The following is a 26,186-nucleotide window of genomic DNA, read 5'->3' on the forward strand; positions in this document are numbered from 1 at the left end:
GCTAACAGTCCATTTTGAGTGGTTGCCCCTCTGCATTTGGTTATCAGCTCACCCCCTTGGTATCTCTGCAGCCATTTGCACTCTCTGCATTTTGCATCTGATGAAGCCAGGCATGAATGCTGCACCAGGCTTTCACCTCTGGGTTCAGAGAATCATAGAATCAGTTGAGTTGGAAGAAAGCTTTCAAGGCTATCTAGTCCAACTCCCTTGCAATGAACAGGGACACCAACAGCTAGATCAGGGTGCTCAGAGCACCTCTAGAGGTCAGGTCTCCCTGCGTTATCTCTGGGTTGTCCCAAAGGTTTGTGCCTTTGTGAAGCTGGGTCACTCAGTCACCTCTCCACACTGGGATGCTGGGATGTTGGCTCCTCACCAGCTGCAGGACATCCTTGTGAGCAGGGCACGGGTGGAGATGTTTCTCCATGGTTGGTGATATTTCTCCTGGTGCAGTGGTCACTCATTTGGTAGGGCTTGGACATCAAATCATAGAATCACGGAAACATTAAGGTTAGAAAAGACCTTGGACAAAGTGCACGCAAGTAAACACCATCCTGTGCCCACCGGCACACTGACTCAGTGCCACATCCATACGGTACTGGAACACCTCCAGGGGCAGTGACTCCACCACCTCCCCGCTGCGGGCCACCTCACGGATTGGAGGCGACTGCACCGCGTCTGCGAGCACAGAGGCACGGCCACGAAAATATGTTTCCTTGTCATTTTCGCTTAGAAGCGACCTTAAGGCTGGCAGCGCGGAACGCAGGGCCATGGCTGCCGTTTCCAGCCGAGCCGGGCGGCGGCGGCCGCGGGCTGCGCGTCGTTTCCCTTCGGGTCGGTGCAGCGGGGCCGCCGCTTCCCCCGGCGGCATGGCGGGGGCGGGGAAGGTGTTCGCCACCCTGAGGAACCACTGGAAGAAAACCACGTTCGGTGTGTGCTTGCTGAGCTGGGGGGGGAACTGGCTGTACGGGAAGCATTGGTAAGTGCCGCCCGGGGCGGAGGGCTGAGGGGCGGGCGGCTCCGTGTCCTGACCGCTGTCGGGTCGGCTGTGGAGCAGAACTTTTGGTATCTACATTTCGGTGCTGTGCGGCTGTTAGCGCCGTGTGTAGGGATGGTGCTTTCACCTGCGTGACACAGTGGGGAAAAAGTGTTTACACGTCCCGTTCTTCGGTCTTCCCCTTTGTCTGTAAGATAACGCAGCGTTTCTGTGCACAGCACAGCAGAGCCCGTGAGCATGAGGGCCTTGGTCAGAACTCGGAGTGACTCCAGTGCAGACTGCAGCCCTGCTGCAAAATGCTCTTTTAAGAATCACAAAACGGTTTGGGTTGGAAGAGACCTTTAAGGTCATCCAGTTCCAACCCCTCTGCTACAGGCAGGGGCACCTCCCTCCAGACCAGGTTGTTCAGGGAGCTACATGGTTTGGGAAAAGCGATGGCTGTTGAGCCATTTCCTGATCTCTGTGGAGGATTGTGTTAGCTGGGAACAGAAGAAAAGAGGAGAGACTGAAGACTCCGATGTCAAGAGTGTAGCAGTTCCAGTGTGGTCTCAGATGCCCTTTTGTGCTGCCCTGTGCCCACAGAATAGGATCATAGAATCATAGAATTGCTCAGGTTAGAAAAGGCCTTCAAGATCATCAACCAAAACCTCCCCTGGTGCAACTTGAGGCCATTTCCCCTTGTCCTGTTGTCTGTCATCACTGAGAAGAGACCAGCCCCGCTCAAATACCATTTGAGTATTTGAAGAGAGCAATAAGGTCTCCCCTCAGCCTCCTCTTCCTTAAACTAAACAGTCCCTGTTTCCTTAGTCTCACTTTGTAGGGCATACTCTCCAAGCCCTTCACAAGCCTTGCTGCCCTTCTTTGGACCTGCTCCAGCATCTCCATGTCCTTTCTGTATTGAGGTGCCCAAAACTGAACACAGTACTTGAGGTGGGGCCTCACCAGTGTCAAGTACAGGGGCGGGCTTACTTCCCTAGCCCAGCTCACCACACTATTCCTGATACAAGTCAGGATGCCACTGGCCTTCTTGGCCACCTGGGCACACTGATGGCTCATATTCAGCCAGCTGTCCATCAGTAAGGAAGGTCTTCTCTCCTGGCTGCCCATCAGCAGGGATAGGCTAGGGGCCCTCTTTGCAGTTTCTGCTTTGCTTCCAAATATGCTAGTGGATTTTGCGTTTCTTTTCATGTCAGTCACCCTCAGTTCCTTTGTTTCTATACCAGTTACACTTGGACAGATCAAGGAGAAAGGCATACATGGGCTGTGCTGGCCCTGTGTCTTGATGTTAGTAGCATCAAGGCTAAATTACTATGCACCAGGCATACTGCTAGACTTATATTTGCCCTCTTAGAACAGATTAAAGGTTTAGTGAGGTCTTGTGCTTCATTTTCTGGCATTGCAGGAGTTTCTGATGAAGGGGCTTGCTTTAGCACAGCATTGGTTCAGATTAGCCTCTGACTTCCTGGAATTAGCTGTCTGAGGTGTTGCTCATTTATTTGCAGCTGAAAAAGAGTTTTTCTCCCCTCCTGCTTCCTTCTTCTTGGCTTTTCCATCCTCTTGGAATTTCTGAAATGCTTCTCTTGCAAGAAGTTCATTTGCTATTCTGACTTCTCAAGGTTCATTCTTCTTTTAGATGCAGAGGCTATGACGCCTGCATTAAGTGAAGCTGCTACTATCTGACCTGCACATAAATGGCAACTCTTCTGTAGTCAGTCTCAGCCTGCACATAGGGACAGAAGAACTCTGGAGCACTTGCTTAAGACTTTGGGCAATGCTGCATAGACAGATAGGGACATGAGACACAAACTCGTCCTTTGTGCATCTTCCCTGCATCTTCCCTGCTGAGAGATGCATCTAGTTAGAATATCCCAAGTTGGGAAAGACCCATAAGGATCATTGAGTCCCAGTGTGTGGAGTGCTGGTTCCATACAGGACCAGCCAAAACTCAGACCCTATGTTGTCCCCTTCCAGCACACTGTGGGCTGTGTTGGGGGTCTGATGTGGATGCTGTTGTGTTTCATAGGCTGTACAGGAGAGAGGGACACTGCAGTGAAAGGGTTCTTCTCTGAATTTGTCTGAAGGTTGTTGATGGCCTGTAAAGGCCAAGGAATTTCTTAGCCTGGTCTTGCGTAGTACTTTTTTCATATTTCTGGATCAGTGTGTTAGCCTTTCATCTTTGTTTGTTCAAATACTGACTGGTTTAACAGGAAAGAACTTTTGAATGAACTAGAAGAGCAAAGAGGAAATCTTGTGCTGATTTCCCCCCCCCCCTCCACCATTTGTGGATGATCTAAATGTATAGTATTATGGGCAATGCTTTTCAAAAAAGACATCGATCAGGAGGTAGCAAAAGCTTTTCATGTATGGAGTGATAGGCATAGTGTCTGGTTGAACTACTGTTAACTAAAACCCTGTTGCTATTTCTGGAAAACCTCAGTGGACCTTAACATTTCTTTATTTCTCATAAAAGAGCATCTAAAATCAGTTGCCTTGTATTTGGGATAGCAAATACCCTTATAGTATTAAAGAAATAAACTGAGTACTCAGTGCTGCCATATATGAGGTTATCTCCCTTTAATATCACTGGATTACATGAACTATCATCATTTTAATCAATAGTATATTGTACTACAGGTCTGAGGGATGCTGAATTTTATATACCAGATCAAGCCTTGGAGGCTTTGCGAGTTGTCTAAGGCATGCTCATATTCAGTGCTGCATTTCTGTTTAATGTATCCAGACAAGTCTGATTACAGAGAAGTAATCAACTTGTCTTTTAAAAATCTCTTTCCTTACTTAATAGGATGGAAAAAGGGTACACAGCTTAATTCTGGCTGTGTTTCTGAGCAGTAGCTACTGATGCCTGTTGACTTCATTAGCTTAAGGAGTCATAGTATAAAATTCAAATTGCTTTAAATTGTGCTCATCATCTTGTATTTCTTGAAATGTTTCCTTACTGATGAAGAAAACAGCAAGACAGCATATCATAGGATTGTTTTAAAATGCTCACCAAATCACTTCTCACCTTCCCAGTTCATGTCCTGAATCTATTCTCCTCAGCAGGGCTGTTGCTGCCCTTCACACATCCCGAGTGGTGCAGTGAGCCACCAGAGACGGCAGGAGCAGCAGTTTTGTCTCCTGCATGATGGATGTCAGCTTGTCTGACTGTGCAATTTGGGCAGAGTGTTGCAGTGGTTCCACTGGGTGAGTGGTCATCACCTTGTCAGGTTGGGGACTGCTGTATGGTGCTGAGGCGGTGGACTCCTCAGATGCTCTGCTTAACTCTGTATACATTGAAGTATTGACATTCTCCGTAGAAAATGCTGGCAAAGCATCTGGGCCTTTGTCTGCTTGCCAGCCATCTGAGTGCTGTTGTTATCTGTAATTTCAGTGTTGGTCTCTGTGTGATTGCCAGCTGATAACTTACTTTGTCACCTTTCCGCGTATCTTCCTGAGTGGATGACTTTATTTCATCAAATCTTCATCAGAAACATGGAGTGTAAATTCTGTCTTGGGTGAAGCTGATACAAATCAAGGTTTGTTTTTCCTGGCTTTCAAAAGCCAAGGTGAAAATAAATGCTGATATCAAACAAAGAGGGTGCTGTGGTCTTGTTTTGGAAGCTACCAAAAGCTGGGCACTTGCCCAGGGGATGCAGCTTCAGCCAGGGAGCAGACAGACTGTGTTGTGCGCATCTGTGGTCTTCTGGCAGGAGGCATTCAGGACAACATTTGTAGCCACCAGTCCCTGTGTAAAGGTTAATTGGTTAGTGAAGACAAGGGTTGTGATACAGAAGAGGCCTGTGTACTCACAGATACAACTGTGTGTGCTGCACTTGTGCTTCTTTTTCCCCTTAGAGGTGAAGATAGCAAAGCACTGACGCAACACGTTAAGGATATAAACATCTTCCTCTTGCCTGGCATCATTAGGCTGAACTTAGATAGCTTTAAAATATACGTTCTACCTGTGAATGTGGTGGGGATGGTGTGGGATTGTGTGTGCTGAGGAACGTCAAATCATCTCTGAGTTACTGATCAATAAATGGTTCTTCTGGTCTCTGTCCCAGATAGGGCAGTGTGGGCATAGCCTGCCTTGATGGACCTGGAATTAGCTATGGCACTTCAGTTTAGCCCTGTACACAAACCTTTCCAGGCAGAGTTATTTTAACTGATGCTCTTTCCTTATATTGTTGTAATCAAACACAAGTGCTGCTCCTCTAGGTCATATTTGGATACTTAATACAAATGGCTTACTGCTTTGGTTTTATGACAGTTAAAAACATGCTTATGCCTCTGAGGAGTTTTTTAGACATTCCAGTTACTTGTTATCTTGGTGAGCTGTTATTTACATATTTTCTTTTTCCAGAATGAGTTCTCCAGTGGTATTTTTATTATTACTAAGAATAAATCTGTGTCTTTCTTTCTTTCTTTCTTTCTTTCTTTTTTTTTTCTGTAGAGTTATTTTTTCAGAGCTTTATATCTTTCCTAAAGTCACCCTACTTCTCCCTTTAGGACACTGCAGCACCTGTAGGTGTTGTCAGTGCCAATAGCTTACCTGGCTCCTTTGGTAAATAGCGTAAGCTTGTGACATTGTACAGGTCATACTCCTGCTGTGGTCCATCATTCTGACCAAGGCATTGCCAACTCTTCTGCCATTTCCACTGCAGAATTTGGCCCAATGGACAACAGTTTGTGGCAGGAATGTGCTCCTTCCGTAGTCAAATGGTTTTCATGGCTTGCCTTGGATCTTTTTAATGGGTGTAGCATGCATTATGCTGACTGTAACTTATATATTTTTTTTTTGTACTTGTGATTTTTGATACAATAACAAACTGACTTGCCAGATACTGCTGAGGGAGAGCTGATGGATCATTGGTTTTGGCACAGAGGGGAATGTCTAGTAGCCAGAGGACAGATGAAGCAGGGTTCTACAGAACAGGACTCATTTTTCTGTCTCTGAAGCCCAATGGGGCATTTTTTTGGTCTGAAGAAGAATTGAAGTGTACTGCACACTCAGTAGCTCTACTTCCAATTTGCTTACCACCAGCATACTGTCTTCCACTTTGCTCATGTCACTGATGGCGAGCATACAGATTAGAGTCTGGAGTCTCTTTCTGACATGACTATCAGTGGCATTTCTAATACTGATATTTGCTTCTTTATTTTGAAGTCTCACTGAGGTATATTGGATTATTTCACCTCTCTGGCCTTACTTAGTCCATGCTCAGACCTGGCTAGGTGGTAGGCCCTGCATTAATGTGGTCACCTTACAGACTGGGAGAGGGAGTGTTCACAGCTGTAACACACAAAGATTTAAGTCTACAGAAGTTATGCATAAAGTCAACTCTAAATCCTTTCTCTTGTAATCCCAGAATGGTAAGTACCTTCAGTATAAATAACAAGCAGTATTAAATTTTATTTTTAAAGGAAAAGCAGCTTGGATCTGGAGTGCAGTTATGTACCAATTCAAAAATAAATCACAGTGCTGCAGTGTCTCATGGCTTATGTAATCTCAGCACACTGGTCTTTGTTTTCTGTTTACTGTAGAAAGGGTGTTTGTGTGCGCATGCAGAATGTGCTTAAAAGGGTGCGTTTTATCCTTAAACATGTGTCAAACAGGCCTTAAAGAAACTGCATTTTTATTTTAGAACTGTCAGAGCACGTGTGAAAAGGGTACACACCTTTATCTTGAAAAAGAGAAGATTGTTTTAAACTTACTCAACCTAATGTCTGCTCTCTGTTCTGTTTTATCTAATAGCGATAACCTGCTACGGAGAGCTGCGTGCCTAGAAGCCCAGGTAATACCGCTTAAAATGATAAAATTAGATTAAAATCCCCCTCTTATCTTGCTTGTGCAGGGCTCCTGAGATGTTCCCAGCTGGCCCTCTCTACGTGACAAGCCTTGCAATGCTGCCATCTGTGTTCCCTTGCTCCAGTGCCAAAGGGCAGGCAGGCCTGCAGCCCAAAGCTGGGGCTCCGTACCCGCCGTGCCCTGACTCTGCTGTTGCAACGGATGGCACAGTGCCCTCACTGGGGTGTGAGGTTTCAGCCACTGCTCCAGCTACCCGTACCTCCATTGCTGCAAACTGAATTCCTCCATGCATGTGTCAGGGATGCTGTGCTGATGGCTCTGATTGCCTTGGTTGTATGGTGTAGATTTTAGGAGTCTTTCTACCTCCTAGGAGTTAATTTCAAGCTCGCTTCCCTGTGCCAGCTGTTAGGGTGTGATACTGCTCCCATCACTGCTACGTACTGGGGCCTAAGGAGAATGATAAAAACTATTTTTCTCATTAAAGTGCACTGCTTGAGGTTACCCTGCTTCTTAGCTGCAGTGCACTGAATAATCCCAATTTGGGGCTGCCAGATGTTGAGGGAAAGATGTTCACAGCAACCTGATCTGAACTGTGGAACTTTTTTGCCAAAACAGATGTAAGGGAACTAAAGTCTTCTAGAATGATAATAGAAAAAATAGTAATGTGTAATGAAAAATATAATGATAAATAAAAAGCAAAAAAATATTACTTCCATAAATCATACCTTCAGAGTGAAATGCAATTTCAGCTCAGACTATCTGTTGTTCTTCATTTTTATGTTTTCTATATTAATTTTCACTGCAGAGATCTCACGGTGACAGAAGTTGTTTTTATATTGCCAAAAATAGCAGTTTTTGCCTCAGTGTTTGACGCATGCTGACCAATTCCTGGCATTAAAAAAAGAAAGGTATTGATGAAGTGATGTATGAAGAGAAATTTCAAGATCTAAGTGTGCGTGTTGTCATAACTGCTAAGGAAGGACTGACACAAGAAGATGGTTCTGTTGTGGAAATTCTAACTTTACTTTGTTAATTGTTTGTTAATTCCAGCAATTAAGCGATGGGATCTATTCCATTATGGCTTATTCTTGTAAATGAAAGTGCCATAGCACTGTCAGTAGAGCTTCTTACAATTGCAGGGGGCAAAGCTTGGGAAAATATCCTGTGGAAGACTCCTGCGTTAGAAAGGAGTGAACCAGAAGGCTTAGTAATCAATTCTCACTGTAATTTTCATTCTCACCAAAGTGTCAGTGCCAAATACTGCTTGAGAACACAGCAATATAGCAGTGAGGCATTAAATGTCTGATTTGTTCTTTGGAATAGCAGCAATCTGTAATTGTTTGAAAAATGGTGTTAGCTTTTATAGCATTGTGTAAGTGCTGGGCAAAATAGAGGCAGACTCTCTCCATAATAAGGCTTGTTGGGGTAAAGCAGGAAGTTTTCCCTATTATTTTTATATATGTTTTTTTGAGTTCTTAAGCCTAGTACAGTACCACATTAGTGATAACCCACCTTCCTGCCAAAGAATCCCCTACAGCAATACTTCCTGCAGAAATTCCACCACACACGTCTGAATTTAAAGATGAGTTTGTGATGACAGCCTTAGGGAAGCAGACGATGATAGAAGGATTCCACAATAAAGAACCCATTTACAAAACTGAAAACCTTTTACACATCCTTCTCTTGAATAAACCAGTGTCAGCTGGCTATGGACTTTCTTCACAGATGTGGGCTCTGGCTGATGTTACTGAGCTCTGGTTGTGTATTGAATAGATCCTGCTTAGGTGGCAAACTGGTTAGTCAGTCAGGTGGGGATAATTTCTTGTAAAGGCATATCACATCTCTGTTTGCATTCATAAAGCATTGTTAAGCCTCACAGAATGGGTTTTTCATAATCACAAAGTAGCGAGTTTCTTCCTCCAAGTCCAGAAATGCAGGACTTGCATTTGTACATTTAATAAGGAGCTAAAAAGGATATTGCCTTTCTGAAATTATACCTTCTTGTCTATTCAATAATCATTTTTAATGTCCGGCCTTAAGTTGACACCGCAAAACTTAAAGAATGTTGCATTATTATTTTTTTTATTTCCTGTCTTGAAAACCAGAATTTGTTTTGGAAATGTTCCTGTATGTAACATAAATGTCCTCATCTGTTTTATAAAGAAATAGTCATGCCAGTACTCGTACATTTTTATGAGCCTGTTTAGGTTGTTTAGAGCAAGCAAATGCATTACGTTGTGCTCTCCCAAGTAAATAATCCTTTCTAACAGCTGTGATGTGTCATATCTTTCCCATTCCTGCCCCTCTGACAACTGCAGTAAAACACGGAATCATTTTTTTGCCTTTTTTTTTTTTTTTTTTTGGTAAAACTAAGAACTGTTGGTTTGTTGCCATTTCTTTGACCATTTCTTTGCTCACAGCAACTTCCTTGAAAAAGTTTGAATATTTCCATGGCATGACCAGCTCCTTCCAGTTGAGGCTTCCTTAACAAAGTTGGTGAGGGAAAGTCCTTTCAACTTCAAGCAGATGATGATCACTAAAATCTACAGTGTTTTGTGCACCATGTCCACCTTCAAGATAAAAATTCCTGACGGGGGATAAAGCTTTAAAGGAGAAGAAAGCAGAGACAGTTGAGTCTTGTGTTCAGCACAGCAGTCTTTTGTTCCTGCTTTGCTTCTGAGTTTTCTGGTTGGTGTTGCTGAACACATCGGCACTGCTGGGCTCAGAACCAGTTTGATGTGTGTGGTAGTGGGGATGCCTTGAGGTGAGCCGAGAGGGCTCTTGCAGAGAAGGGAGTAATGTTGGGGCTTTGCCTTTTCTTGCCCCTCGTGCTGGAAAACCATGGAGATGGGTATAAACAACTGAAGTGTACAAGAGGCTGTGTGAGGTAGCTCTCAAAGAATTTAAAATAAAGGCACCTATTCAGAATGGGATGAAAAGTTGAAGAGGAATTCGGTGATTGTTATGGAGAGACTGCAGTATCATGGGTCTTTCTTCCCATGGCAGAAAGCTAGAAGCTGACGAAAAGGAAAAGGTGGATGAATCTTAAAACAGATGCAGATTTCTTGTGATGCTGGCATTGTGTTGCTAAGAGTTCTGATGTTTGAATAGGAGACCTGTACAGTGACTGAAGATGGAAGCCATTTGAATGTTTTGAGGCTTGAAAGCTTGTTGCTATTTGTGGAGATGGATTAATCTGAACTCCCTTACCAACGTTCTTAAACTGAACTGTGATCTTTTTCTCTTGTTTAGGTTTTTGGCAATGAACTGATTCCTTCCAGTATGCCTTTGAAGAAAGCGACAGTTTTCCTCAATCCAGCAGCTTGCAAAGGGTAAAATTCCCCCTCCCTTACTCCCCTTTCTATATATCTAATTGCCATTCACTATAAAAGCTGGCCAATTTTTGAGCTCATTTTTGTCCCCGTCTGATGCCAAGCTGCTACTGTGTAACTACACCAAAGTATTTATCACTGAAGATGTTGGGATGGCAAATAGAATTAGATGCTTGAGTTGAAAGAACGATTTCCAGATACTTTACCCTGCATTTGAGTCTTTGTCATTCCTCTACCTCCCTTTGTATGTGACATGTTTACGTCAAAAACGATAGAAAGTTGACCTTGATTTCTTTTAGAGTTGAGGTTATCCTCAGTGATCTGACTTCTGTAGGAGCATGTCCTTGAAAGCGATGTGCCCACAAACTGGGAGGCTAAATATGGGTTCAGAGCAAGACTCCTGGAAGAGGTCTGCTGCTGCTTTTGCATACTCATTTAGTAAAAAAAAAAAAATCTTGGATATGATGTGTGTCTGCTTCTGCTCATCAGCTCAACTTCTCAGCTGCATCTCTGGGGGGTTCAGTACAGATATCATCGGAGTGATGTATCTGACATGGAAATGCTTGGACTTGTGTGCCTTTACACAAAACATCTACGACTAAAAAATGCCTAGTGTTAATAAATTAAAGTCTCAACTTTAAATTTAAATCTCTCATATTTCTGCTTGTAAGTAATTTATAGATAACAAATAACTCTTTTACTATGGAGTTAAAAGCATTAACGTGCACAAATCCTGTATCAGAAGAAGGTCAGATAAGACTTTGCTTCTATATTTATTTAATGATATAAAAAGTATATATATAAAAGTAAATGTTATTTAAAAAAAAGAAAAATCTTTGTAAAAACCTAATAGGATTTTTTTTTTTTTTGTGCTTTTAAAGCCTGCTGCTCTGCATGTTGTTACTTCTTTTCTTTTTTTTAGTAACTTTCTCTCTGGAGATTTCATTTTGACTTTTAAAACTAATTTTGGAGAAAGCCAGACAACCTTCTGCATGTAATAAAACTGCAACAAAAAGCTGACATCTCAGATAGGAGTTTCAGAAACAAATGACATTTCATCTTTGGGTAGCAGCTTGGGTGCCTGATAACGTAAACTGTGTGCTCTGTTTTTAACTACTTTTCTTGTTGTTATTCAGTAATTACTTTACTTTTGTTTTTTTCTTTTGCCACCCGACTGATGTCTGCTTTTCCTTTGTTGTTTTCTTCTAGCAAAGCCAGGAACCTTTTTGAGAAAAATGCTGCTCCGATTTTGCACCTGTCTGGCTTGGATGTAAATATAGTTACGGTAAGAACTGATAGGTTCTGCAAATAGAAATACAGTGTCTGCTTTGCTTTCTTTTGAGAAATTGAAGTCCAATTTTGGATGTAATTGAAATTCTCAGTTGTCTTCTAGGCATCTGCTGGGAGGAAATAATTATTGAGATTTTAAAAAGGTATTTAATCCTTTTAATTCACAGTTAATTTACAAACTGTGTACTGAGCTATAAAATTTTCAGCTAAAGCAGTACATGTACATGCCTGACTGTCTAAAGCAGCCCTTCTATAATTCGTTTTTGAGAGAAAAATCTCTCAATACTTGCCTGCTGGTTAGTGGTGCATGCCTGTTGCTGCTGAAATTGTCAGTTCTGCTTCAACTTGCAGAATTCAGAAGCAAGGAGCTTTGATGTGCAGTGGAATATCTTCAAGTTAATTAAAAATAACTTTGTGTTTTCACCCTAAAAATTTCTCAGTGTATCCCCAGATAATTCATGGAAGCAGAACACTGAGCTGTAAATGGCTTGACTTAGCTGAGAGGATTTCTTTGGAAAGAGAAAAAGTAAATGTGAACGGATCCCTATCTCTTTGCAGGTTTTTGAGGCTGTGATTTGTGGATTGTTTAGTACTATGCCCTGCAATATATGTATTTCTGTTTTGGAATATATTTTCTTAAGCTTCTGTTTAGTGTTAAGATGCTGTTTTTATTAATGCCCCTCTTTGATCATATAGATCACACAGTCCCAGCTTAAGAGAAAAAATGTTCTGCAAAAATTAAAACTTAACGCTTTTTAACTTCAGATTTGGAATGTGATCAGAACAGAGCTAGGCCACTACTGGGCCTGGTATGTCTTTGAAAAAGCATTCATTTTGCAGAAAATGGTTTGCTAGTTTAGAAAGCCAGCATACTCCTTAATGCTAAACTGGTTTTTAGCAGCTTTCCTAGCCTGCTGTTGGGCACAGCAGCCCTTGGTATAGCTGATTCTGTGCTTCAGGAGATGCACTCAATCACTTTGACTCTAAAGAGGCTTTTTTCTGCAAGAGTGGTTTGTTTGTGGATTTATTTGAATGTAAAACTGTCCTCAAATTTGATTATTTCTGGATATTCTATATCTACTAAATGAGAGCCTCATTAGGCTGTGTGTGTGTGTTTATTTTTTTACACTGTATTTGGCAGAGGACTGGTTTCTTAAGTTGAAGAAGTTTAAGAGAATGTTATAGAAGAAGCCTACAGTACTGTGTACTTATGTGAAAATAACTATTAAATAAATTGGTAGTTTACTCTTATTCTCTTCTGTATGTGAAAAATACATACATATATACCCTAGGAATAATCACACCTGATTTCTCATGTTTGAATTTCTGTTTCTTCAGACTGATTACGAAGGACAAGCAAAAAAACTGATGGAACTGATGGAAAACACAGATCTGATCATTATTGCAGGAGGAGATGGCACAGTACAAGAGGTATGGCTGCAGTTTTGTCCTGGTTTGCTGAGAATTGTAGCAAGGCCGAGGGTGAGAAGACTGAGTCTTTGTAACGTGCAACAACATCACTGTAGTCATTACATAGGAGATTTGTCCATTTCCACATCTGTGTATTAAGTCACTATTATAATCTTATAAGGGTAAGAAAACTCCACTGTTTTTTATTTGCCTAAAAGTGATGATGGAAACAAGAGTGTTCAGCATAACTGTCTTCCAGAATAACTCCACAATGAGAAAATTATTTGGGGAGAATTGTTTCCAACTTTTTCTTTCTGTGTAATGTAAGTGTAATAGTTTAATTTTCAAAGCTCATTCCTAGCCTGTCTGTACTTCTGAGAATGAATGTAAGTTTTCCTAAATGGGAATCAAATAATTTAAAATTTATATGGGAGCAATAGTAAGCATGGTATGCATTTAATAAATGTCTGTTGTCAAGACGATTAATGGCAAGAGCATACTGCCAACAGAACTGGGGAATACTCTCTTTCAAGGCAGATTGTTTTTTACTAAAGCATTTCCTGGAATGCTAACTACTGACTTCATCAGGCAATGGCTAAATGAAATGAAGTGGTTTTAAAATAAAGTGGTTGGAATCCATCTAGATGTTTCTCCTGCCTTAAAATCAGTTATTGTTAATTGCACACTTAGCCGTGCTGTCCTTGCGTTTATGCAGGGCTGTCTTGGTCTATTCTGTGTTTAAACATTTATGCTGGCATCAGTTGTGATGTCAACACATACTCATGTGCACTCAACTCTGCTGTTTCTACCATGTTTGCATGCTGGACGTGTGTCCTTTTCCATGCAAGCAGTAGTAAAAAAGAGTAGCTGCTTCTTAAATCTTTGCAGAAGATAAATATGTATAATTTTTCATAGCTTTCCACTGTCAAAGCAAACAGAATTCTCAAAGGTGAGCCTTTCTCATGTTTTTCAGGTCATAACTGGACTTCTTCGCAGAGCAGATGAGGTGAGGAAGTTTATTTCCTAGAAAAGGTGTCTTGTGAATCCACTGTGATCTCTTGGTCCAACCTGGCTTCTGCAGATGTTGTTGCTTGCTAATACCAAGCCAGTTTGCTGTGTAGTGAGTCAGCCATGCTAGCATCCTGCAGTACTTCCCGTTGTTGTTGTTTTCTTTTCTTGGGGAATACAGTGGCTCTTAAGTCATGTCTCTGGGGAGTTTCCAGCAGGATTTGTTGAGAAGCCAAATGCACGTCTTTGAGAGACCTACATACAGCTGTGTATGCTTTGTTTGGCACAAGTATTGGGCAAAAAATACAAGTTTTTCTTGTATTTGTACAGACTTGAAACTCAATTTGGGTTTGCCCAAATGTTGTTTTAAGATTGGTGTGCTTTTTTTTTTCATGCAGTGAATCTCCCTGTGTAGATAGCTACAGAGAACTAATTGTAGCCTCCCAAGGTGGAACCCTCCGAATGGAAATGGAAATGAGAGAGATTTTTCTTTTCAGAGAGGGAGGACAGTGTTATTGAAGAAAGGAGGGGGGGGGATCATTGTTCCCAAAACCTTCTGACAGGAGCTGGCAAAAGCTCAACTAAATGATCCAGAGAAGATTCTGATGGTATCCTTGGCAGCTAGAATTGTATCTGTTTAGGCAGTTGTCTCGTCTGAGTGTGACAAGAGAAACTCTGCAGCTCTGCCAGTGTTTTTTATGAGGTGCTAGCTGTATCCATTCTGAGATATCAGGTTTAGTGTTTAAATTTAGTGTTGTTGTAAGTGACCCCTGAGATCTCTGTAATCTAAGGATTCTGGAAGAAACATTTTGGAGGCTTTACTGGCTAGTTATTTCTTTTGTATTTTTGTCTTACCTTGATGTATCTCATGTTGATCTGCAGTAACATAGAAAATTCTGCAACCAGCACTATTTTGGGTGGAATATTGCCTTGTGATAGTTGCTTCATGTTTTTGGCCTGGAAATTCTCCTTGCCCTTCATATCACTCTGCCCTAGGAGTAGAGACTTGCAGCTCAGTCCCCTCAGTTTGTGCTCTGCTTCCCTTTCACGGTTATGTCATGCCACTGTTGTCTGGATATTGTAGAGCCTGTGCAAGGTGTTCCAGAAACCTGGGTTCTAGTAGACAAGGGAACAGTGTATGACTGCATTTGCTGTGAGCAGCCTGTCTTCTGCAGGCTGTAAAGCAAAGCTGAAGATGAGCGAAGGACGTTTGAAGTGTGTTAAGACTTGCAGGTGAGACAGAGATAACAAGGAAGAGCAGGTAGGCATGAAGTGAGAGTGATGTTGGTTAGCCAGCGTGGATTTGCAGTGCTGTGGCATTGCTGGTAGCAGCACCAAGGAGGGAGATATACAATGTGATATGCAGTAGTTTACACTGATTTGCTGACATGATCTGAGAAGCACAGTTTATTTTCAGGTACGGTGTAATAACTTGCTCCTCCAACAAGCCCTTTTGCTGAACTGAAAAATAACATGGTCAGTGAGTTTCAAAAATTAGACCTTCTGCTGCTTTGTGATTTGGATGCCAGAAGAATCAATTAATTTCCTTTTCTTAACTGAGAAAATCTCTTTGCCATACAAGGTTACTCTACCAGAGTGGCATTTCTGCAGTGGTAAATGAGATTCAGAGCTTGCTCTGCCTCCATCAGTATTAAGAAGAATGGCAGATTGCTGACAGAATCCATGCATTAGTTAGGATGTGTGTGCCAACCTGCATGTAACAATTCTCGTAATGATTACAGAGAGCTCCTTTGCACCCAGTTGGCAGTGGTGGGTTCAGAGATTTGGATGCCGTGTTCTGAGTCATTATGTATTACTGCCTCATTTAAGGAAGTGCCTGACTGCTTAGTGCCAGAGGGTGATATCAGACACAGCTGTGATCTCCACACAGAAAGCTTCATTCAGCTGATGCAAATGTTATTTTACTCCCCTTCTGTGTCCAGGCTGCCTTCAGTAAGATTCCTATAGGATTTATACCTCTTGGAAAGACCTGCACTTTGAGCCACACACTCTACCCTGAGAGTGTGAACCAAGTACAGTAAGTATTATGTGTTTCTGAAAGGTAGCTTTTGTTTGTTTTCAAGGAGCAGTGCTTCTTGGTAGTTCAACACTTTCTTTTTCTTCTGTGTTACATGGAAGTTGGCAGTCTCTGGACAGAGCCTGATGATTCAGTTTGATATAAGATTTTTTTGTCCGCTTCTAAACCAGAGTCTAGTCAGTTAATCTTTCTTTTCCTCACACTTCATTCCCTTTCAATATTTTCTCCCTTTCCTTTCATGCTAACAAATATATTTCTCCTTGCTACTGAAATCTGTTCACTCTGGTTCTCCCAGTGACTAATTAGCATTCTTATTCATGGGACCCTTGCTGGTATCCCTCACACAAAATCCACGAGCCAACTGGCATAACATCCTTCATTAACGCCACCAGAGTGCTTTGAAGCTCAGCAGGATGGACAAGGCTGCAATCAGCAGCAAAGATTAAAATAATAATTTATATTTGAGTTCTAAAGAAGCTGTTTGAAATGAGTGATCTTTTTGTCCCCGGGTAATGAACTGTGCAGGTGATACTGCAGCATGCTGGTGAAGCTGAAAGGAATTTGGTCAATAGGTTGCTGAACAGCCCGCACATGTAGCTGAACCTGACTTAAGGAGTGTAGAAGTGATATTTTAAAAAGAAATACTTTGGTTCCTTTGTCACTATTAGAGCTATTCTTTTGAGTGTAGGAATTGCATAGATATTGCTGAAAGGCAGGACCTGGGAGAAAAGAAAGGCTGAGAAAGAAACAGCTTCCTTCTCTGTCTCAGTATCCTAAGCCTGATGAAGCCAAAGGCAGTTTCACTTGTTGATTCACCCATGTGATATTGGGTTGGATCTGAAAACTGTTTGGCTTGGTTGTTTTCCAGCTGAAACAGTGGAATTAAGCAGTGTGGAATTTAAATTTTACCAAACTTTGTTTAATTAGAGGAAAAAAAGAGGTTTCAATGAAATACATGCTTCAAAGCCTGAGTATGGAGATTTCTTTTGTGAGCAAGAGCACTTTGGTTACAAAGTCACTGGTGCTACCTTTTATGACAAGAAATAAGGCAGTATCTTAGTTAATGTCCCTGACTTAATGGAGGCCAGAACAAAATGACCACTGCTAATAATGCTAATAGCTTTAAATCGTTTAAGAACTTCAAAACATCTTAGTGTACCAAGGTAATGCAGTCCCAGACGTGTGGGTCTCATGCTGACCCTTCATCCTAGGTTGTTACCCTTGCCACCAATAAAACTATTTTTGGATCCTTAATACATATCCAAAACAGCAGCTAACAGAGTTGGTGCACTGAGGTTACACAGAGTTGGTAATCTGGTAGATTAGCTGAAGAAGGAGTAATGTCTCTGCAGAGTTTAGGCTGGGGACTTCCTTTTGCTTTTCTGGTCTTTGCTGCTTGTTAGGATGCCTTTGGGCTTTGTTAGTCTTTGTCACAGCTTGCTCCCACCTTGTTTGCTTTCTGATTTCAAGGAGGAGCAGCACTTTGTCAGAATTCTTATTTTGGGGCTGCATAGTCTTTTCTACAAGAAAAAGCCCCACAAGGATGCTGGTCGAGTCTGCTGGGGGAAAAAAAAACAAGAACAATAAAAACATTTTAAAGCTTATTCCTTCTGCCTTCCTGTTTGTTTTCCTTCTTTCCTGTTTGTTTTGCAGACATATTACTAATGCTACCTTGGCCATTTTGAAGGGAGAGACAGTTCCACTTGATGTGTTGCAGATCAAGGTAAAAACATCTGCTTGTTTGGCACCCAGCATTCCTGAAACTTTCCTATCCTCCATTGTTCTGTTTAAATAGACTACTTTTCCTCTGTGTCGTGCTGCTATGAATTTTGGCTTATTCTATCAGCAGTCTTGTTGGCAGTCATTTCTCCACTGTATGCTACAACATAGCCTAATCTAAAATGGAGAAAATACTTGGCTGAATGGCTGAATATATTCTGGGGGGAGTTAAGAGAGTTTAGATGAATGCAAAACTTAACTAATATTTCTCTAGAAGTAGTGAGAGATAACAATAGCTGTCTAAGCTGATTTAATAAATTCATGTGTATTGCAGAATTAATAACTTTCTTTTTCAGACTGAAAGATGTGAAATGGGAAAACGTTTGGCTGTGTTCCGTATGGTTTTTTTTAGTATCTATTATTTTTCAGTTATGTTGTAGAACAGACATTTCTGCAGCAAGAACTTAGTATTGCTGTGTAAGAACACCTTGCTCTTGGCTGACACTATCCACAGAATGAAATGGCTATTGCTGGGTGTGCAGTCAAACTCAGTCAACCCTTTAAAAAATTCATGTTTTATATTTCTCGCTGGGAGTAAATGGAATGTGTAACACTTAAATTCAGGTTAACCTTTATGGCTGTTAGCTATTTATCATGCCTTTTCTGTGAAATTTCTCTTCTGGGATTAATCAGAATTCAGGTTTTCTATAGAAATGAAATTTCTCTGCTTTCAAAAAACAAAGTTGGAAAAAAGATGAGAGAATGCAATTTTGCACTTTTTAATTTTCTTTACAGGGAGAAAAGGAACAGCCTGTGTATGCGCTGAGCGGCTTAAGATGGGGATCTTATAGAGATGCAGGAGTTAAAGTTAGCAAGTAAGAAAACATCATTTTTGAAGCATCTTCTCTAAAAAATAAACCTCTGTTGCAAAGAAGCCTTTTTTGAATGTAGACATTTGACAGGCAGAAGCACCAACTCTTTAAATTACACACGAATGTAAAACATTTCAGGGTTTTTGTCATTTGAAATAAACATGTATTTAGTGCTGACTGATTCTTAAGGTTATTGCTTTCCTCTTGCCTTTTGGTGTCCATTTCTGGACCTTTGTTCAGGCAGCATTGGTGGAAAAAACTCTCCCTTGAGTAAAGTCTAAATAAAGTGATGGACCGTTGTTTTTCATTAGTTGCCAATGAAAAGATGGAGATTCTGTAACTCAATACCAACAAGGGACATCAGATGCAGTAGAAATGCCCTTCAGCTCCTGCCAGAAATGACATGGACCATACTGTCTGATGACGGTTTTCTGAATGCTAAACTAATAATTGTTGGGTTTTATCCAAGTGGATATTTAACATGCCACTGTCTATGTGTATCAAATTACTGGCATTATCTGGTGAAAGAGCAGCAGGGCCAAATCAGCTCATTCCTCAGACTGCCATAGAAGAATTGCAAGGCAGGGTGCTGCTGACCACTAAGTAAATATGATATGTTTTGTGAATGAGCTGCCTGCAGGGAAGCAGGAGATAGCCAACCTCTGGTAACTGACAGATAATCAAGTAGGTTTGAGAGGTGATGTGGGATAGGAGAGATGCAGTAAATGGCCCGGGTGCTTGTCCTTGAGAAGCATGGGATATGCCTGGTTGCTTGTGCTGACTTGGCTATGCTGCAGGCTCTCCTTCTAATTGCAGCCCCAAGATTAAGGAAGTGCACTTCTCTCCTCTCTGTGTTCTTATTAGACTTCCCACCTATGCCCTATTTTATACCTAGTGTCAGCCTTTGCATCTTTTCCTGCAGCAGCTGCCTTTCATAGGGGTCATGAACACCATGCTGGAGACTTGGCAGCACCTTTTGTACTTGGGGCTTGGGGCAGTGTGAATGACTACAAACTTCATTTTTCCATGAATGTTTTTGAATGCCCAGAAAACATGCTCAGCTTAGGAAGCACTTTAGCCACAATTGAATAGAGGGGCTCAGCAAGCTTGGGTTAAGGACCCTGTGTCCTTGTCCTCTTTTTATACTTCTCTCTAGGTGTACATTTGATCCCTGACAAAGATGGAATACTGGGCTAAGTGAACTTTTAGTGTTCCAGTAAAGCTGAAAAGGTACCTTCTACAAAGGGAGCTGAGCTGTAAGCCACAGTTCTAAAAATGTGCCTGGTTATCTCTAAGCTAAGCACTGTCCTGGTGGATACATAGTGCTGAGTTTTACGTTTTTGAGGATTTGTTGTTTTACAGACAATTTCATGGCTTAATAGAAGTGGTGTGACTGCTGCACGCCCTAGTAGTTAATGATAGCCTTACAACTTCAGTGCTGTTGAGCTGATGGTGCTTAATGTACGTTGTTGACCTTTTGTGGAAGACAGTGATCAAAATTTGTACCAAGCCTACCTAAGTGTAGTCACGTCTTTAGATTCTGTACTGTATTTTGTGACCAACAGGATTTTTATTTTGTAAAACATCGATTTAGGTCTGAGAATACTTTGGGGCAAATGCATGTTTCTCCTGTTCTGATCTCTTGCTGCTGATCTTTTTGCTTGTTTCCTCCAACTTCATTCTTCACTGCATATTGTAGAGATGCATCTCACCAACTGGTAGATCACAAACCTTAAAATTAGTCCCAGTTGTATTGCCTAACTAGGTAAAATTCTGCTACTCAGATGTCAGGCTCCCTGTAGGGAAGATTGTATACTGCTTTTTGTGTTAGTGATCTGTAACTCAAGAACGGAATGTCACTGCTAAGCTGCTGGTGTGTTGAAACTTGTGGTATCACAAAGCTGAACACTGTAGGAGAGCACTAACTTGGCAAACAAATCTATGCGCCCTAACTTCATACAAGATTTCTCCTTCTTCCAGTATCATCTCCTGGATATCTTAAGAGTTCTTTCTGTTCTTTTTTCAGGTACTGGTACCTAGGGCCCCTGAAAACCAAAGCAGCTCACTTTTTCAGTACGTTAAAGGTAAAAAAAAAAAACAAAAAAAAAACAACCTGAAGAATTGTGGGGAAGTGTTTTTGATGATTGTGTAGCTTGGAAATGAAAAGGCTGACTGCTTTGTACACGTTATCTGCATTCTTTTCTGAAATTCTGGTAGCAATATAAAATGGGAGTGAAACTCCACTCATTGAAAAACCTAGAAGTTGTTAAAAATTTCTAACTTTTGAAGAGGTGAAGGGGAGGCAGAATACCTCTGCCTTACAGAAAATCTTTTCTAAGAATCTGTTGCTGCAAGATCACCAGAGGGAGCCAGTAACCGCCTTCAGAGCTGGAGATTAGTAGTGGTGCTGAACATAGCATTTGACATGTTCTGTCACCTTTTCTAGACAGTATTTATTATGATAACACTTCATTATGATTTATTCATCTGGCAGAAGTTATATTTATAATTAGACTGCTAATGACTGTTGATAATCAGTTTTCCATGTGTAGCAAAATGAACATGAAGATTCAGAGCTTATATCTCACCTTTATCTTGCTTAAAATTGACCCTAGAAAGATGAAAATTTGATCTGCTTGAGAGGCAAGGAACTTTCTCTCACGTGCCTTTCATTGCTCTCTGAACATACAAGGAGCCTCATGAAAAGGCTGTGGGGATACCCAGAAGCTGCCATGGTAGATGAGATCGTGCAGCCAAGGAGTTAGACTGTAATGTATTCATGAAAGATTTCCCCCTGCTCCCCATCCCCAAGAGATTTGAGATGATGATTCTGTATGCTGATATTCTAAGGAGAAATTTGTTCTTCACCTCTCTCCAGCCCCTTTCTCACTTTTATTGAGGCCTCAGTGAGTGGCAGTGATAGTGAGTCTCACTGGTGAGTTATTCATTCTGCATTTAAAAGATCTGTTTAACCTGCTGAAGGTTAAAGAGAAATACTCACTTTTTCAGCTATTAAGAGAAAAAAAATTCTACCTGATATCTCCCCCAGTTGTATTATCCATTGCTTTATGTGCCTCTTATGTTACCATTTTGTTAATTTCTATAAGAAATGATCCCAGTCTGCTGAGTTTAATCTTTTTCAAGCTTGTCCTTGCTGCTGTGCACTATATCTTTGTTGATTTTGCTGCAGTTGTCCTTGGACATACATTTTAAAAAGAAATCGTATTATTTCATCCATAAGTCCTCTGTTTTAAGTGTTTCAGAAATTAGTTTAAAACAAAGTGAGAGAAAATAAACTTTGTCTCCAGTGTCAGTGGGCTTTCAGTAGCTAAGGTTCTGCTATAGCTCATCAATTTCAGGCAGTAGAATCTGAAATTTCACTGAGAATAATGTATTATTTTATTTCCTCAAGTGCTCCATAAAGCTCAGCTGACTTGTCCTAAGACCTGCTACAAGCACCTGAATATACAATCAGATCTTGATTTTTTGAGGTGCTGAGGAACAAAAGCCTGCCAGATTTGGGTGCCCCTTGGCTGCACACAGCACTGTAATCTTTGTCTTTTGGCACTGGGCAATGCTGTGAAGCTGAGCTGCTGCTTGAGGTTGCCTTTGTGCCATGCAGAAAGCAGTTGCGCTTTCAGGCCTTAATGTTGACCTTCCCAGTTTGGTTTGTTTCCCACAGCCAGAAGCAGCTGCCACACATCTGCAGCAAAGAAAACATCCAATGAGGGGAAAGTACCTCATTGCTGTGTAGGGAAGGAGTAGATTAGTAGACTTGGGAACTGTGGGTGCTCTTTCTCAGGCTGCAGGGATGTAATCTTATATGAGTCTAGAGGCCAAAAAATAGACTGAGGCAGTGGCAGCATCTGAGTAGCTCTGAAACAGTGCTTGTGATCACAAGGTGAATAGGCTGGAGGCATCAGCAGAATAAACAGGAAGGTTCTCAACAAAAGGTCTTCTGTCTTTTGTTTGTTTTGGTTTTTTTTTCCGTGTAAATCCAAGGAATGGCCTCAGAAGCACCAAGCTGCTCTCATGTATCTGGGTCCAACTGAGAGACCTCCTGAAGAGCCAGAGGAGAAGCCATCCAGGCCTCCTTTGTATGTGAGGCTTTACAGACGACTTCGCTTATACTGGTCACCTCCACGAAAAGGTGAGGTGTGTGAGTTATGGCACAAAGTCACAGGCAGCCTTTACTTATGTAGTAGTTCAGAGCTATAGATTGTTTTGTTTTGTCTTTTTTTTTTCTCCTTAGTTTTTTATTCTTTCTTATGTCTGTCCCTTTCTCTGCCTTTCCCTTTCTCTGACTTTCCAAAAAATTATTGCAATTTCAACATTGACTTTGTCAAGATACTTAAGTGATGTTTTTCAGAAATAGAACAGAGTAGTTCAGTGCTTGTGGCCTTATAAGTAGAAAGGCATTTGTAAAGAACTCACTGTGTTCACTGGGCTCACAGTTGCTTGCCACTCAAGTATCTCTCTCTACTTCTTTGTGGGGAGAAAGGAGCATCTTTTATTTTTCTTCGTGGAAGGAGAGATTTCTGAAACAGAACAGCAAACATTACATAAAACAGGAGGCAGTAAAACTTGAGCTGTGCAGAAGCCTTAAGTTTCTCTTAGTACCTCACTTGGAAACCCCAGGCATCAATTCCCTTCTCTGTGTTCTGTGAGCCACTCTGGAGAGGTTAGCTAGTGCAAAAAAGAGGAGTGTGCATGTTGTGCGATATATAATGATGCAGCCTCAACTGGTGCTTCCATTCCTCCTAGAGGCTAGAAGAGGGGATTCAGATAGAGGCATGGACTAAGTGACCTGTATGGGAGAGCTAAACCCTGGAGTTTTTTCCTGAGGTGCATGTTACCACAGTATCCTGAACACTGGCTATCCTGTTTTTTTTTTGGTAGCTGCACTAAATGTTCCTGTGATACTAGTCTAGGAGATTGGTTAATCCCTGGGCATAACAACTCCCAGGGCTGCCAGATAGTATGCTTGATAGTCTTTCCTGCCACTGTGTGAACACCAGTGGTTTTGTTTGTTTTTTTTTCCTTCAGTACTTCCAAACTTTTGATGTTTGAAAGAAAGAAAGCTAGTGGTCACAGTGGGTCAAAGTGATTTTTGTGGCTGGCATTGATGTTTTGTACTTCTCAGCAGTGAAATGATGATCTCTTTAAGTAAATTTCCCTTAATGTTATCTTCTGTATTGGCTTCATAGAAATGCCCCAGGAGGTAGCCCCGGAGGACTGGCAAGAACTGAAGCTCTCAACTGTTGAGCTTTCCATTGCAACTCAGAACAGACAGCTTGATCTGACAGTAAGACCATCGTATTTCACTGGATTCCAAATGCTCCCTGCCCAAACAGTTTTCTTTTATTGCTGAACTCTCCTTCTTTTGTCTTCATAAATAAAACAGTACCCTGTGCAAGTTGGGACCCATAACTGAATCTCGGAAAGGGCAAACTTCAGAGCTGGTGTAAAAGCTCTGAAGACTTCTATAAAACAATTGCAGTGCAATCAGGAAGAATCTGTGTAACTGGAAGGTTTCATTAACCCAGCTGAAGTTTTAGCATTACTCAGGAGGAAACAAGGCATCAGAATGGATACTCCTTCCCTTCTCGACCCATGGGAGAGGGGAAATCAGATACAGAAGTTTTATAGTGAGTGCTGGAGTGCAGCAGTGAACATGAATGTTTGCCTAAAAATGTGGCTTCCTCTCTCCCTTCCATCTTGCAGAGCAAAGAATTAAGAAGAAATGGCACTAAAGAAAGGACAGGGGCTACAGTGAGTTAGAGGACAGGAAATGTGGGTGGTTGTGGAAGAGCAGAACAAGGGAGCAAGGTAATCTGTTCCTGTGATAGCCTTCTGTCACGTCCTGCCCATGAGGCTTATGCTCTTCATTGAGTGCTTTAATTACCCGTCTTTGGCTTATGTCTGTTTTGGTGCAATGTCATTGCTATGAAAGCTTTTTGGGTAGATGCCAGTCTTTAATTCTGCTGGAGAATTGTAGCACAGCGATCCCTTTCTCTACATGTCTTTCTCTTGGCTGCAGGAAAATGCAGCCACTATCCCTGGCACTATCCAGACTGACAGGAGGTGATGGACTTTCTGCAACGTGTTTCTTATGCAGAATTCAGGCTCTTTAAGAACCTGAAAATCTGAGTTATGTTATGAGAAAGGTTATCCTTGTAGAATCAGGCGTATCCATGTAGAATCATGTTTTTTGTGTTTCCCTTAGCCTGTACTACATAAATGGTAGTTTCTTCTCCATCAGTGATTCATGATTTGCACTGCCAGTGTCCTATTAATGGTAGAAACAAGACTGACCCTACCAGGGCATTTTTTTTCTTTACTGATTTTCTGATGTCCCTTGGACAAAATATCCCTTGTCTACATGTCCCCTGAATTAGAGTCAGTGATATAAAGTGAAAAAGAGCTATCAGGAATTGAAAAATCTCATTGCCACAGTCTACCCTTTATATCTCCGCCCCCCCCCCTTTTTCCCCTTATGTCTTCAAATTGTGCTTTAATACTTTTATCTAACAAAGAAGCAGTGTAGGATTCTCTCTCATTTCTCTTGCATATCCCAGAGAAATAGGTGACTTCTTATTAGGGTAGTTATTCTTCTCTGTTTCTAGAACTGGATGTATCTTGATCTTACATCTTTTTTTCTACTGATAGGCACCCCATGTATCTGCCTTTGAATCCTTCTCTAGAAGCTATTGTCCCTGCAGTCATGAAAGCTGAATCACAGTACTGTCAAATGGACATCAGGGCATATCTGCTAAATACTGCCAACCAGTCCTGTCTTTCTTTCTCACTCATGCCCAGGCTCTCCTGTGAAGCTGATAAAGCTATACAGGTGCAGCTCAGGCATTGACGAACTTACCTCTGCAGATACAGCAAAGGAGTAAAACAATTTACACTACTAATTGTCTTTGGTTTTACTTTTGACATTTTGATTGCATCTATGCTAGGACTTTTGCCAGAGCAGAAATGTTTTCTTTAATTAAAAAAAATATATGATTTACATCTTAATCAAAATTCCTTCTCGGCAAAAGCTTTAATGTCTACTTAGTTTAAGGACATGGTGCTAGTGGAAAAGTAGCTAAGTAAGGAATTTAAAGGAGTGATAATGAGAACACTTTAATTTCAAATTTATATTCGTTAAAATTCTCTTACTGTAGTGTTTGGTGGCCAAATGCAGCATCGTTATACCACTGCTTGAGGTCATGAAAGATCCACTGATCAGGAATCTGTGTGAACAGATGTAACCCAACAGTCTCTAATAAGTGTGCAAAACATAACAAGAGCCAAATATGTGAGTCATTATTTCAATTCTTATGGTGTTTATTGAATAATCTTCAGTGAAAATCCGTTCTCTGGCGTTCTTAATCTGTGTCCCTCGGGTCAAGAAAGGAGAAGAAGAATGAAATGCATATTTTGTCTCTTTGAGTGGGACAGAGAGCTGGGTATTTTTTGTAATGTATTTAAGTATCGTGAGTGTGGCATTTTGAAATGTTAACTGCTTTATTTCTGAATCTTTTTTTTTTTTTTTTTTTTTGCCCAGCACACTGAAGACTTCATGAATATTTGCATTGAAGCAGATACTGTTAGCAAAGGACAGTTTGTGAACAGAGGGTGAGTATGGGAACACTGCAAAAAGATACCCAAATCTCTGTACAAGTCAGAACACTGATTTTTGGGGGAATATGTTATGTTTCTG

The 26,186-nt window shown here is 41.3% G+C and overlaps 1 protein-coding gene across 2 annotated transcripts in view; it reads left to right on the forward strand.

The window, feature by feature from the left end:
• The first annotated feature begins 373 nt into the window (after positions 1–373).
• Positions 374–26,186, forward strand: part of AGK (acylglycerol kinase) — a 31,565-nt gene continuing 5,752 nt past the window's right edge. The window contains exons 1-14 of one of the 2 annotated variants that reach the window (XM_090144454.1): positions 374–976; positions 6,750–6,789; positions 10,056–10,135; positions 11,345–11,420; positions 12,764–12,856; positions 13,809–13,841; positions 15,787–15,881; positions 17,535–17,604; positions 18,396–18,475; positions 20,499–20,556; positions 22,475–22,622; positions 23,680–23,777; positions 24,197–24,301; positions 26,031–26,094. In XM_090144454.1, coding sequence (XP_090000580.1) covers positions 768–976; positions 6,750–6,789; positions 10,056–10,135; positions 11,345–11,420; positions 12,764–12,856; positions 13,809–13,841; positions 15,787–15,881; positions 17,535–17,604; positions 18,396–18,475; positions 20,499–20,556; positions 22,475–22,622; positions 23,680–23,777; positions 24,197–24,253 — 1,137 coding nt within the window. In that variant the 5' untranslated portion in view covers positions 374–767 and the 3' untranslated portion in view covers positions 24,254–24,301; positions 26,031–26,094. Of the gene's footprint in view, positions 977–6,749; positions 6,790–10,055; positions 10,136–11,344; positions 11,421–12,763; positions 12,857–13,808; positions 13,842–15,786; positions 15,882–17,534; positions 17,605–18,395; positions 18,476–20,498; positions 20,557–22,474; positions 22,623–23,679; positions 23,778–24,196; positions 24,302–26,030; positions 26,102–26,186 lie in introns of those variants that run through there. The other variant, XM_031589804.2, reaches the window with a different exon arrangement.

This window comes from Phasianus colchicus, chromosome 1, assembly GCF_987193195.1.
Source record: "Phasianus colchicus chromosome 1, bPhaCol1.hap1.1, whole genome shotgun sequence".
Classification (NCBI taxonomy): domain Eukaryota; kingdom Metazoa; phylum Chordata; class Aves; order Galliformes; family Phasianidae; genus Phasianus; species Phasianus colchicus.